The following is a 14,537-nucleotide window of genomic DNA, read 5'->3' as shown; positions in this document are numbered from 1 at the left end:
TATAGAAATGACCTCTAGGGGTGCATCTGAGTATATCTCAGCAATTGAGATGTTAAGATTTTTCTCTCAATCTTCCTCTTTCCTAATCTCTTAATCCATCAATCTAAGTGGTTACGTGAAAAGATTGGAAGAGAGGACTTCTGAACAATAAGAAAAGTATGCATTGTTAGGTCCAATTTATTTGATATCAATCTTGGCATAAAAAGTTTTTTCTATACCATAATTATAGATTTTATACTAACATATATGTCTCGAAGGTAATTTTAAAATGACTCCAAAGTAAATCTAAGATGGATCCAAAATGATTCCGATGTGATAATATTATGTTTTTTAAATTGTTTGAAAAGAATTTTTCAATCTAATCCTTTCGACGTTCAAATTAACAAAATTAAAATTTTTAAATATGAGTTATAGAAAATTTATACTGTTTGAGAAGAGAAAAAAAATTTATGATTATTATTTTTATCATAAAAAAAAGATTATTTATGATTATTTATCTATTATGATTCTTCATATATGAAAGAAAGACTATATGATGATTGCATGTTTGATAAATTTTCTACCAATGTCCATCTGAATCTATCTTTTCTATATGGCGATCAACTACTACCCACCCATCTTCTTCTGTTACTTGTGGTACCTGTACTTTCCAGATAACACTACAAATTTGTTCACTGTTTTTGCAGTCTGCATCATACTTTCTCTTTTTTTTTTTTTCCTTTCAGCATAGTACCAAAAGATGAGAGGATAGAAGCAGGAAAAAAAAAAGTAGATGAAAACCAATGATATAGTATCTACTCACAGCTGGACTTTGATCATATGTTTCGTGCAAGAAAGGATGCAGATAATCCAATCTTGCAAGAGTCGGTATGATCTCTGAACGCTCACCTTTTCCGACAATTAATCCAAGACAAAATGCAACATGCAAACTTTAGCTTTCAAACGTACAAATACATACATCCTAAAAATTTCAGGTTCGATTCGATATTCTAACACCTTTACCGATCCCATTCAGCAACCATCGACCAAAAGGTTTCAGCAAAGGTAGGAGGACACCATCCATCAATGTGCATGCCCATCACAAATAGCTTTCTGCAGGCTACATACGCACGGCGGCACCTCGCAGGGCTCCAAAACTATGGTGGAGTTCATCCGATACCCCATCCATACATGGCAGATCTGTTTTGATTAGTCTACGGGCATCGGACATCGATGGATGCGTAAAGACTGTACTCGAGTGTCCAGTTGCTCAATTAATGAACACGTACGATCTGCTGCCACAAGTGAACTTAAGCGGAGGAACGCGTGTATCCTTCCAAACAGAGGACTGGAATCAGGAATTCGAAAAATCTTGCGATGACGATGACCATTATGATCAGAATAATAGTAGTCGTCGAGAGGGGCCCTCCCTACTGGCGGTGTTATGGATGCAAAGAAGAAGGGGAATCTAGGCACGTGGGAGGGGAGTGGCCTGAGCGTGAAGTGAGACAGAGATAGAGATGGTGGAGTGATCATGGAGGTCACAGTCCGCTGTATCTTAATCATCAGGTTTCTTAGGCTAATTAATTGGGTTGCGGGACAGGGTGAGGCGTAGAAGCCAGATGCGGCCATGGCCTCGGACAGCCAGCTAGCGGTGGGGGAACTTGTGTGGAGGGAGTGAGGGAGAGAGTGCCACCTCCTGTCGTCCACGAAAAAAGAGAGCAGAGGAATCGACTCTGGCCGATGGACCCGAGGACATGATTGGTAGGAGACAGGAGGAGGAGGGTGGAGGGGACTCTGCCGGGCTTCTGGGCCCCGTTTGGTTCACGGCAATCGAGCCCACAGAAGAATAAAGACGATCGAAATTCCTGGTGTCGGATCATCCTGAGGTCCACTCGGACCCCCACAAATTATGATGGCGGCCACTTGAGAATTTACTATGCTCGGAGCGTGGCATGCCGGGTCAAAGATTCTATCTCTACGTGGCTACTGGATGTCAACTGATTCGAATACACGGATTCAGATTCTATGCAAGACTAGGATAGGCCAACACTAGTGTATTTACACACCCTTAATGCGACAACACTAGCAATCCTTCCCTCTGGGAACGTACACTGGATCGAAACCCAAACAAAACCATCTCTGATCAATGCTTGTGGCGAGAGACACAAAAGCTTGGTATTCTCGTACGATCAATGAATGCTCTTCTCTTCGACTTGGTTCTTACTCGAACCAAGGAATAAAGAAGCAATGAATGGTTTGTGCCTAACCAAACAGTAGAAGCTCGCTCATCCATTGGTTCGCATCATACCTCAACTAAAGCGTTTACCGACCAACAAGTCGGATTCGCGGTTTTCTTATTATAGTTGCGGCAACGATAGGATTGTGTCCCAATGAAAAGAAACCACTCTTCAATTTTTGTTCCTTCTTTCTTTATTTTTCTTTCTCTCTTTCTTTCCTTCCTTCCCCAAAACCATCCAACATATAACCTAAGGAATGTTTCAGGTTCTATGACTACAAGTCCACGCATTAGGAAGGACGAATGGTAGCTCTCGGGACAGCAGCACGTTGCATGAAGCAAGCTTTCGACTTCATTAGCTTCCAACTCAAACCATCTGCCTGGCATCTCATACGATTAATATGATTAGCCAGACAAGTTAGAAACAGCAGCGAATGAATCTACAGGAAAATGCAAACTTGAGTGGCAAGAAACCACCCCACAACATCGATCATCATAACCATTGCATTATGAAATCCACAAGGAGTGTCCTTCACATCAAAGAATGATTGGAACCACCTAACCGTGAGAGATTATCCTAAGCAAAGTCTCATCTATAAACCGCAAGTGTTACATCGGAGGGCTTCTTTAAAGTGACACACTCCCGGTTTTGCGGTTATTGGCCTAAGCACTTGTATCGCTTTCGGCACTGAAGTGATTTATGTGATGGGACCAGTTAGCTCGTATCATCATCCCTTACTTTTTCTCTTTCGTGAATCAAATTAGACTATCTTTGTCGGAGTCAAATTATTCCTTACCCCTCTCACTTCTTCCACCTAACATCTCAACGTCAGTAAAATAGATGAGAGAGAGAGAGAGAGAGAGAGAGATTTTGTTCCAAAAAATCATTGATGGACGAATCGCCCACTGCGTGTGCGGTGCCTTAAAGACGGATTAGTCGTAGACTCTTCGAATTTTTCATGTGTCATTACATCTAAGAGTTTAATTCACTAGGAAAGAACTTGAACAACCCTTATCACGAGTAATGAAGTCGGTATAGATTTGATGCGTAAACAAAATTTGGATGTATGGTACAATCATACCCTACTCCAATATCATCGTTTTTTTTTTTTTATCAATATCATTACATCTAAAAGCTTAATATTTCAATATTTTCTTAAAAAATTTCGTCAATATCATGTCTTCTAAAAATTTAAAATTTAAAAATAATCTTAATTTATATTTTTGTTATAAACCGATAGATTGAACCCTAATTAACCTCTTAAATACCTCTATTTTGTTATAAACCGATCTTTTCTCGTTCAGTCATTCTCGAGAGGTTGGGAAACCAAAGCTCTAAGGAAGGTTGAGGTAAGAAATTTTTAATTTTTCTCTTACTATATAAACTGATTTTTTCAACTACTTTTGAGTAATCTAAACTTTGAATTAATATTTATTTTTTAGATATATTTTGTATGAATCTCTTATAGTTTTAAGACATTCAGTATAACTTTAGTCTAAGATCCATACATAGAGTTAAGTATCCTAATTTAAGATACTCGAATCATCTATTTTCTAAGAAGGGGTTCTATTTGAGCTAAATTGATCATATTAGGGATATAATTAGGCTGTCTTTTTTATATGTTTTAAAATATTTTCTTAAAGTTACGCGGGATTTAGAATTGAGTGAATATCAACTTTATACATCGAGGTTTATAAATTTAGATAAACCCAACCATAAACTTGAGATGATATCACAAATCATATCATTGAGGATAATAGAAATACAATATATATATATATATATATATATATATATATATATATATATATATATATATATATATATTTATACTTCTATTAATATACTAGTTGTAACTTTATGTCTGTGAGACTGGAGCACTACAATAAAACAAATGCAAGGGATGGTATCGAGTCTTCAACATTTCCTAAAAATTAATAAAATAACATTAGAAATTCGATGCTCTCTTATCGTAGAGTTTGTTATGCAAATCGTAATTCAAAACAACAAAGGCGAACAACATACATACTGTAGAGAACAAAGAGCATGCCTATATGATCGAATCAACCAATATGGCATCTCTCGACAACAAGATGGTCAAATTGGCCAAGCATCTCCCAACAATAACCTGAATGAGTCGCTCAAAGAGTCATCTCCTAGCAGCAGCAATGTGATAGAATCGACTTGGAAATGTCCTAGAATAATAATGCAGTGAAATTGACCTTGAAGTATCATATGATCAGGATATGATTGCCATGAAGCATCCTTTAATAATAAGATGATTAAATCAACAACACGATCAAATCGATCGTAAAGTGTCTTATGATGATAACATGAGCGAATCAACGAAAACATCCCATAATGATAATGCAACCAAATCAACTAGGAAGCATCTCTCGACAACGTTGCAACTAAAACAACCATGAAACATCTACCAATGATAACATGAGCGAATCGACCATGAAGTATCCCTTGATGATAATGTAATTGAATTGACAACGAACAACGTTGCAACTAAATCAACCATGAAACATCTACCAATGATAACATGAGCGAATCGACCATGAAGTATCCCTTGATGATAATGTAATTGAATTGACAACAAAACGCCTTACACTCATAATGAAACCAAACATGATGACGCTCAATGATGTAACTAGATTGACCATAGAACATTATCTGATAAATGCCCGACGTGGACACCTAATCTATGAATCAAGCCATTGCAAGTGTTGAACACAATGAGAGGCTAATGATATGAGAAATATTATACATATGTTGAATCTCAGATTTTGATGATAAAATCAATTGATGAAGTTATGATCTAACGAGCATTTAAATAACATATGACTAACTTCAATCATGAAAAGATAAATTGATTAAAATAGGAGAATCAAACGTTGGACTAGAGAGCATCACATTAGAAGATTGGACGTCGGGCCGAATGATTGGTTGACGTGTCAGAAGATAGACTTTGTGTCATGAGTTCGCGCATTGGGCTAGAAGGATCGGACATTGGGCCAAAAAGATTGGATATTGTGGGAGGTCAATATACTAATGGATCAAGCAATACATTGAAGGAGAGAACGATGTGTCGAAGATTCAAACGAAGTATTGAATGAACCAATGACATATCGGACAACATAAGATTTATGTTTGTAATCGTTTGTGTCTTGATCAAAGTAGTTTAAATTTTAATTGAATTGATTTTAGGTATAACCATACCAACTTGATTATGAGCTCATTATGCCTAAATTAGGATTGAATTGGGCATATTGGAAGGCCAATTCAGTTACCTGAAGTTGGGCTAGTGGCACCGTCAGACCAAGCGATGGAACCGCCTGTGAACTGAAAAGTACAAAATATATTTTTCTAAAAAAACTCGACAGTGGTATCGTTAGGATAAACGATAGTACCGTCTAAACACAATCTCCCAAACACGAACCCAATCTTACAAAATTAATGATTTGGTATGTCAATTTAGCCAAACCCAACTAGGTCGACCACACAAAGTTTGACTAGAAAGGTGACTCAACAAACTGTTACCATGTAAATCCCAAGTTCAATACACATTCCCCGATTTCTTGACACCTTAACCTGAAACAAACTCGAAAGTGAACATAGATGGGCTCCGAACGACATCCAAGTGTCGATCTGACTCAACAATAAATCACCGACAAAGCAATCCAAGCATTTTGTAAAGTTGGTATAGTTTGAGACGATCTCCCGCAAAAGAAAATATCATCTTGTAGTTTCCTGGTCTTCATGCAACTTAAAAGGTTCGGATGACTTATCTCACTAAAGGAAATACCAATTTATATATACTTCTTCGGGAAAGTACCAACCCAGAAAGCTGCGGAGCTCTTCTTACACAAGAAAATAAAAAATAAAAGAAAGAAGGTCTTAAAGTTTCATCAAGCAGCAAACCGATTAAAGTGCATTCGGAGGTATAATGTTCATTTGATAACGCCTATACTTACCAACACAGAAATTTGTGAACCGACTGCAAACAGGAAATTCTGTATTGCTACTTGTTAAGCATAATAATCTAATGTGTATACAACCATCCCTAACAACATTTTAGTTGGTCTAATAAGATTCCCTCTCCGTGAAGGATCTTGTTATCATGCAAATTGACTGCCTTATTTGGCTTGACATCAATTGATGGCGTGAGTTTCATATACAGTCATTCGTAAATGTATTTCCAACAGACCGAGAATCAAAACTACACCAAAGAGAAATAAGGCTTAGTTTCTTGACATGCTAACCTTTGCTTGTCTTGCACCACGCCACCTTATTTTGAAAAATCATCTTCTTCTTCCACTTCGACAAATCTCCCACGAACCCAATTCTTCTTTAAGAATAACGATGATCCAGATGTCTCACTATTTTTTATTTCAGAAATATCTGATTCCTCTTCCTCAGATTTGAGGTTTTTGTATCTGATGGAGCCACCAACCTTAGAGAAAACCATTTGGTTGTCTGTCATCACTGACTTCCTCATCAAAAACTCATCATGCAAAAATGAATCATTGCTAGAGGTTTCCTCGGTTGATGGTGATAAGTTAACAAAATCCAAGTCCCTGTGGTAACTGATACTGGAAGAAAGAAGATGAGTTCCATTTACAAGTTTGCTTGGCCACTTCGGACTGCTAAGATTTCCTGGACTGTTCTGCAAATGATTATTAGGTCTAACAGAATCAGAAAATGTCTGACCTCGTGTACCCTGTGATGTCAATTGCCCCTGCTCTATGTTTTTAATGGACCGTGTTGCCTCGACAATCAGCTTCCTGGTTTCCAACAGTGAAGCTTGTGCAACAGGGTTTGTCAGTGCAGCCAACTCAAGGGCTTGCGCTGCCTTCTCTGCTTCAGCAATTAATAACCTGTTCATCCAGTAAACATATATGGTTATGCCAATAAACATGATAATTACACCTAAAAACTACCATGTTCAACTTTCACATTTTCACAACAGCACAAATGAGCATAAAACAGTTGCATTTACATCACAAAAAGACTAGAATGCCGAAGTCATTTTAAATATGCAGGAACAATTATGTGATAATATGTAGCTCTACAAGTATGTCGCGAGATGGACTTACTTTGCTCTTTCGGTAGCTTCTCGTTTTTTAATTTCCATCTCTTCTCTTTGGGCTCTAATTTTCTTTATCATCTCCAGTTTGGAACTTGCCATTGGGTCTTTATATGATGGAGTTCTCTTTCGCTTAGATACTACTTTCTTGATGCTTTTTGCTTCATCGCTAATGCTGTTGGATTTTGCAAATTTCTTTTTCTCAGGTTTCCTTCTCAAAGGAGTTCCGCCACTTACTTTTCTTCTTTGTCTTCTTTCGGCTCCAACAGTTGTGCCATGATACTTAGCAAGTGCACTGCAAACTCGGTCACGGTATTCCTGATATATATGGAGACAAGGGTCAAACAAAATCCAGTGGAAGTTTGATTAGGATAATAAAAAGATTAAGCAGTGGTATAATAATTGTACACCTCTACTTATGGCTGATGCTAATTGCTTGTACTATGGTAATGTGCAGTAATGTGTCCACAATTTTGTAAAGAAATTGTGATAATGTGACCACAATTTTGTAAAAATATATATATATGTATTTTGCACTGGAGAAATTAGATATTACAGGATCTGCCCACTTAGCAGAGATGGCCTCCGATATCTTTCTTCGTTGCTCAGGTGACTTTGGTGCTCGTTTGCTACCTTTTGGTCTAGGCATTGTTTTCCTCTTCTCAATGCTTTCCAGCCATTCCCGCTGTAACTGTTCACTCAAAATCTTGTATGAACTCCATTGCAGCTCATCTTCACCAGCAAAACCTTCTCTGGCAGCAGCTGCAATTATGTTGTGCCACTCAAAAACACAGCCTTCCTGTATCATCAGCTTTTGACGCCGTCTCTGCCAACCTTCACGTACTCCTATGCCAATTTTTATCCTAGTCTCCTCACTGCATGATTTTTATAGAAGAATAAAACACACACACACACAATATATATATATATATATATATATATATATATATATATATATTTATATATATATGCGAACAACAACAACAAAGAAAACCAGGCAAATTATGAGAAGGCACAAGATGGGTGGGCTAAATTGTCGAACTTTCCACGGAATCCACCAAAAATTGCAATATTATTATACTCCTCCGAATGAAGGATTGACTACTTTTTTCATTATTTTTTCTTCGTAGCCGGTTCTATTGTCTCTGCTAATATTATTAACACCTCAATCATACTTGGCTTTTCCCTAACGGCAGTAACCATTAATAATCCTCGTTTTACTATAAAAAGTATTTCCAGATAGATCTAAATAGCCTTTTCTCAAGTCATGCATGATGGCCATTAGCAAAAAGACATTCAAGTCTTGCATATATATACACAAAGAAAATATATAAGAGCAACCTTAAATGTTATTGTTTTAGAGAGAGAGACAGATCCTTATCATGAACCCATGTGATGAATAAGTTGATAATACTCACAAGCATGGTTTGACGTTTCATGCAGATCGATACAAAACAGGTGGTTTGTACCAGTCCGGGCATGAATCAGTACGTGGACAACCTTTGTCTCAAGATGGCTGGTCCGAACCTAAAAAGAAAAGTCTAAGGCTCACATTCGTGAACCCTTTCCCATTTCACCTCTTGCAACTGCCTGTTGTGCGCCACGAACGACAGATACGCTTCCTCATCCTCTTCTCCTTTTTCTCCTTCCTCTTCCTCCCTCCTCTTCCTCCACCTCCTCTCCTAATACCTCTTCCTCCTCCTTCCTCCTCTTCCTCCACCGTCTTCACTTCTTCCTTCTCTTACTCCTGCTTCCTTCTCTTCCTCCACCACCTCTTCTTCTTCCTTCCTCCTCTTCCTCTATCACCCCTTCCTCTTCTCCTTCTTCCTATTCGAAACATTGATACACATGGCGTACCATGTGTCGGTATCTTGGTACTAATCGGTATATAATGGTCTGACCCGATACAAGTCCAATACGCAAAAGGGCATTCCCTGCTCTCATGATGGTTCAGGATAACCATCCAGATCTAAATGGGTCAAGATAATCAGTAATCCACTAGCATGCAACAACTGCAGTTCTAAGGAGAAAAAAAAAATTGATGAAGTAAGATTGTATATCCTGATACTTGATCGGCATGTACCATGTACCAATTATTTTCTGTCATAATCAGCTGCAATTATCTGACCCAACATGAATATAATTAAAACTCAAAGTGAGATAAAGTGATGATAACATCTTGTCATAACTGTTATCTGGGTTATAATTGTTTATTGGAGTATCCTTGGGACCCATTTGTAGAGAGGAAAAAGCCATCCAGAGGAGGACAGGGTACAAGTCAACTACTTACGCCCAACCAGAAAGATCATAATCATGTCAGACTCTTAGGAATGCAGAGGGTTTTGATGATTTCCATGTTAAATGAGATACAATCTAAAACATGAGAAATTTATATACACCTTAAAACTCCTATCTCCGCAACATTCTCTTCCTTGCACAGAAGTTGCGAATATTTACATAATTCTTTCAGCTGATGTTGCTTTTGATAGTTATAATCCAATTTAATAATGGGTTCAAGTAACCTACGATCCAACATGCACTCAGCTCTTCATCCAAGTAATGGAGCAAGAATCAAAGACTTGAGAGATATAAGGAGAATAATGAAAATACATCTGTGTGTCTAAAATAAACCTATTTGCCATCATTAACCCATCTCGGGTTCCGCAACTACAATCATAATTCACTCTGTGTGATTCCCCTCCATATCAAGATATCAAGTAAGATCTTCTAGGAAACTCCTAAAATTGTTTTTGTTTTTATAAAGAGTATTCCAACAAAATTTCTCCAAATGCAGTTGTCACATTCAAATAGTCTCATTATTTTCTTAGAAAGAAACACTCTGATGAGGCAAAATTTCTTGTAAAGTAAGATTATACAGCACATATCTAACCAATTGACAGATCAATTGAAAAAGCACAGGAATTTTTAAATTTTCAAAACATCTTAGAGGCCATAATTACCAGAACAATTTTAGTATAGAAAAGGAATATTCATTATTGATGACATGCAGTGTAATAAAGAATTATTGCTTCAAATTTTGATCAAATTTAAGACGGACCACAGACCTCTGAGCACGTCCCAAGTTCACCAACTTCGCCCTGACCTGCACATGAATTCATTCATTCATACCAAATATGATCATGACTGGTAACATACAGAGAATGTTAGTACATAGAAGATAAACACTATCCTGGCATATGAAGAGCCATAAAATCAGGACAAAATGTGCCATGATCCTAGAGCACAAAACTGGGTGTAACAACTTAAGAGAAGACCAAAAGCAAGGGTAAGAATTCTGATAGAGTTTTAACTCATTCGCAACATAGTCATGATATATTATGGTCATTAAAACTCCCCAAATACAACATATTTTTCAGATATTTTGATTATCTTCAAACCAACTAATCTTTATATAAACATCACGATTCAAAAGTACAAAAAACTATGTAAACATAAAATTCTATAGCTACAGTTCCTTATTACAGAAGTTTTCTACCACTAATAGCAATTAGTTCATAAGTGGTAAATGAAACTCTTATTAGTTCTTACATGACATCACCTTGGGATCCTGCATTGCTAATCTGGTCCTCTCTCGAATTCGCTGAATAGTTTCTGTTATCCATTTGAATAAGTGGATCATAAGGGCAGATGCATTTCAACAAGAAGGCAGATAGGATCACATGTAGTATAATATCTAAAACTACTACCTGCACTGTGTTTCCTTCCCTTATTCCATGGAACATTCCCTTTATTTGCTTTGGAGATTCTCATTCGTCTCAACTTTTCCCTCTCATCTATTTCAGGGGTGTTTTCTTCTGTCGAAGATTGTAACATTTTGCTAACTGAGATAGAACTACAGGGCAAGTTGTCATTATGTTCATCAGTATTCTCACTGGAAGGAGAAACCAAGAATTTTGAATCAACAGTAGCAACTGCCTTCATATAATGCCCATGTTGCTTCTTTCTTGTTGAAATATGGCTGCGGTGATTCAGCTGAAAGCCAATTCGTCTTCCATAAACAGAAGAACGTCCAGATGCACCAAGCTGATTGACGAAGATAGTCCGTTTAGCATATACATCTGCAAAGAAATTAAGACAACAAAAGGCCTCAAGGACACAAGATGAATATATCAGAAGTAAAAGTAGAAGGCATAAGTGGATTTTATCACTTAAAGGGCTATTCCCAAGAATTTTCATTTTATTTCTCCACTTTTCAAAAAATGCTTTTGATAGTTTTTGAATACTTCCGGTATTGTTCATGCCAGGTGGTCATTTCTTCAGTGACAATTTGAAAAACAAAAAGGCAACAAAAGGATGTTTTGGTGAGCATCATATGGATGAGAGAAGGGATGAAGGATGAGTGAGGCATGATCAAAGAAAGAAGGCATCTCATGATCACCATTGGAAATGGATGAATAAACGATGTTCTAACAGGCCGAGGGAATCTGCAACCTCTCTATCATTGACGTGTAACCAGTCATCAAGGATGGATTTTTCTTTAATTCATTTGGCAGTAAAAATTTTCTGTTTCTCAAAAAAATTAAAATTTTATAACTACAAATCTAAAAAGAAAAAAGATCATTCATTTGGAAGTAAAAATTTTCTGTTTCTCAAAAATTTTAAAATTTTATAACTACTCCCTAAAAAGAAAAAAGATCGTACACTTGATTGCCAAGCATGGTTCTTTCATCAGCCTTTGAGTTTTGCCTTAAGAATTAAAAAAAAAATGTAAATGACACAAAAAAGCCTCTTATCTTACATGATTTTCAAAGTAATAGAGCACCAATGCACAGATCTAGAAATTAGAAAATTCTTCAACTTTGTGACACAAGGCACAAAATTCTCACAGAGAATCTGGGAGACTACACAAGTAGCATGCCTATAGATGTAACATAATGTGCACAACAATAAGACAAATATCCAAAATTAAGCTTGTAGGAGCCAAACACTAACATATAGGTAAGTAAGTAAACATGAAAAACCATGGTTGTGTATGATTACCTGCTAACACATAACTCAAGATCACCGTAGTGTATATATCAGGAGTTCGACTGAATTGATCAAAAATTCTTTGAAGTGATCTTATCTTGCATAAATTTTGAACCTACATAAAATATTATAGCAAACACATCAATTGGTTGTGAAGGAAACCGAAACTCTAAAGCATCACCAAACAAGCTAATATTGATAATAACTTTTTTTTTCCAAGCTTCACGAAAAGTTTCGAGCTATGTCCTTAATTTGGCATACAGAAAGCATAAGGACTGCTGCTTTTGATCATCAAATTCAGCATTTAATGGTGCCATTAATATATAGAACAAAGGCAAGTGCTTGTTCATAACGGATAAGAGATCCAAATTGATGCTCAATTAACTCTCCTCTGTGAAAAAAAATAATGCCGAGAAAATCAAGAACTTGAGCAGGAGTCATTCATAAACTCAACCAGCAAAAACAAGAAAATAGTAGGTTCCTGAATTTAAACCTCTTGGGATTCAAATTAATGGCTGCAAAAATGAAAAACAAGCATAATAACCTGCTTTCATAAACTATAACTAAGTTGTTTAAAATGGATGAAAAGGTTGAAGGGCCAAGAGAAAGAAAGGGGCAAGCAATAATAGGTTCGTTACTAGTGACATGATCGTGTTAATGACTCTTGCGATGATATCTTTACAGTCAATAAACTGTGAAACCTCTTGAACAAAAATCAATCAGTGTCGAAGCACAACAATCTGTGAAAAGTCTCAATAAGCTTTTGATCATAAAAGTTCAGAATAGCAAAGGACAAGGCGAAAAGATCACTTGGTGCAGCACTCGTAAGTGTCAATGGGATTATCCAAAGAAGCAACAGACCCGAAGAGAGAGGTGGCTTTCATCATCACGAAAAAGGGGGTCCGGGAGAAGTCCAGCCAGCAGCGCGGCTGCCAGGGAGGATCCCACCATGATGAGGAGGAAGGAGCCATCACTTTCTCGGAAGACATCGGCTGGAGCTCCGAACAGGGAGCAGACGTCCGCGCACGACGGAGCCCATTGGAGCCAAGAGGAGGCGGAATGGAGGAAGTCGCAGGAGGCGGGACATGGGTCGGCGACCGTGAGAAAAGCTCCCAAGAGCACGGCCGCAATCGACGGCCACTTGGCACCAGTGAGGGTCTCAAGGACCGAGCTGAAGAGGCGGCCACCGAAGGGGTTGTTCCCGTCCCAGGAAAATGAACAAGGGGGAGACCTCGAAGCAGCGGCGGGTCGTCGTCCGCAGATGATTCTGATGAATTCGTGGCGTGGGTTTCTAATCGGAGCACGGAGCGGCGATTTGACTCGCAATCGGCCGTGGCAGAGAAGGGGATGCCATTTGGGAGGCAGAGGAAGAGAGTCAAAGCTGGCCTTGGTCTTGGTCCTCCGCGCAAGGAAGATGGGCACTTCCACCGTGGAGGAGGAGGCAGCCATAGCGAGAGAAAGATGGAGGGTTTTGGCGTGAATTGTTGTCCCGGAGCCAAAACAGAATGGAGAGGAGAGGAACGGGCGATTTCTTCGACCACTCGTCGAGATGACAACGGCGGAAGATGAGATTTTTTTCTTTTTTTCTTTGTTTGTTATTTTTCTCTCATTTTTCATGTAATATTGAACCCTACTAATCTTTGTGAGTTTGGGCTGCGCTTATCTGAGAAGGTCTACCCAATGATAATATCAAAATTATCTTTTTATCTTACTTTTAGCATTATCTCTGTATATGTTAATATAAGAAGAAACGGAATTAAATATAAAAATATAATATATTAATATAATTTTTAAAATTATAACGATCAAAATATTAATTATAATTAAATATAAAATATATAATTATATAATTATCCGTTAAGCGTAAATTTCAACCGAGACGGTGGCTTTACATCACGGAATAGACTCGTAGGGTGCAGATTTGATTCATTTAGATAATAGGAAATATAGGGTTCAACTCAGAGATGTGACACGGAAAGCACGCTTGGCATGCGCGTCGGGAATGAACCGAGTCGGAGGGAGTTGAGCGAGCTGTCACGAACCACATGAGTGCGACATCCGTGATTTGGACAAGGAAAATTCGGACTGCTGGTGGCCAGATTTTTCCTGGAGCAAGAGCGACATTTGTTTAATTGAATGTATGAGTTGCCCTTTGTATTTAGAAATGGGGGCACTGGTTCAAGATTATTGATATTTCATATTGATTGTCCGATTTATCGATGTCAATCTTGGTTTGA

At 37.8% G+C, this 14,537-nt stretch overlaps 1 protein-coding gene across 1 annotated transcript; it reads right to left on the bottom strand.

Annotated features, from left to right (window-relative positions):
- Positions 1 to 6,227: 6,227 nt before the first annotated feature.
- On the bottom strand, positions 6,228 to 13,899 carry LOC135595989 (uncharacterized). Its single transcript, XM_065087591.1, has 8 exons — positions 13,162 to 13,899; positions 12,313 to 12,415; positions 11,019 to 11,390; positions 10,871 to 10,923; positions 10,377 to 10,414; positions 7,868 to 8,186; positions 7,322 to 7,629; positions 6,228 to 7,102 (listed from the first exon to the last, which is right to left on the bottom strand). Exons 1-8 carry the CDS (start codon positions 13,747 to 13,749, stop codon positions 6,514 to 6,516), a joined length of 2,370 nt encoding a protein of 789 aa, XP_064943663.1. The 5' UTR covers positions 13,750 to 13,899; the 3' UTR covers positions 6,228 to 6,513.
- Between the last annotated feature and the right edge of the window lie 638 nt (positions 13,900 to 14,537).

The sequence above is a fragment of the Musa acuminata genome, chromosome BXJ1-10 (assembly GCF_036884655.1).
Source record: "Musa acuminata AAA Group cultivar baxijiao chromosome BXJ1-10, Cavendish_Baxijiao_AAA, whole genome shotgun sequence".
NCBI classification, from domain to species: domain Eukaryota; kingdom Viridiplantae; phylum Streptophyta; class Magnoliopsida; order Zingiberales; family Musaceae; genus Musa; species Musa acuminata.
Note: the sequence above shows the minus strand (reverse complement) of the source record. Positions and strands in the feature narration are given on the sequence as shown.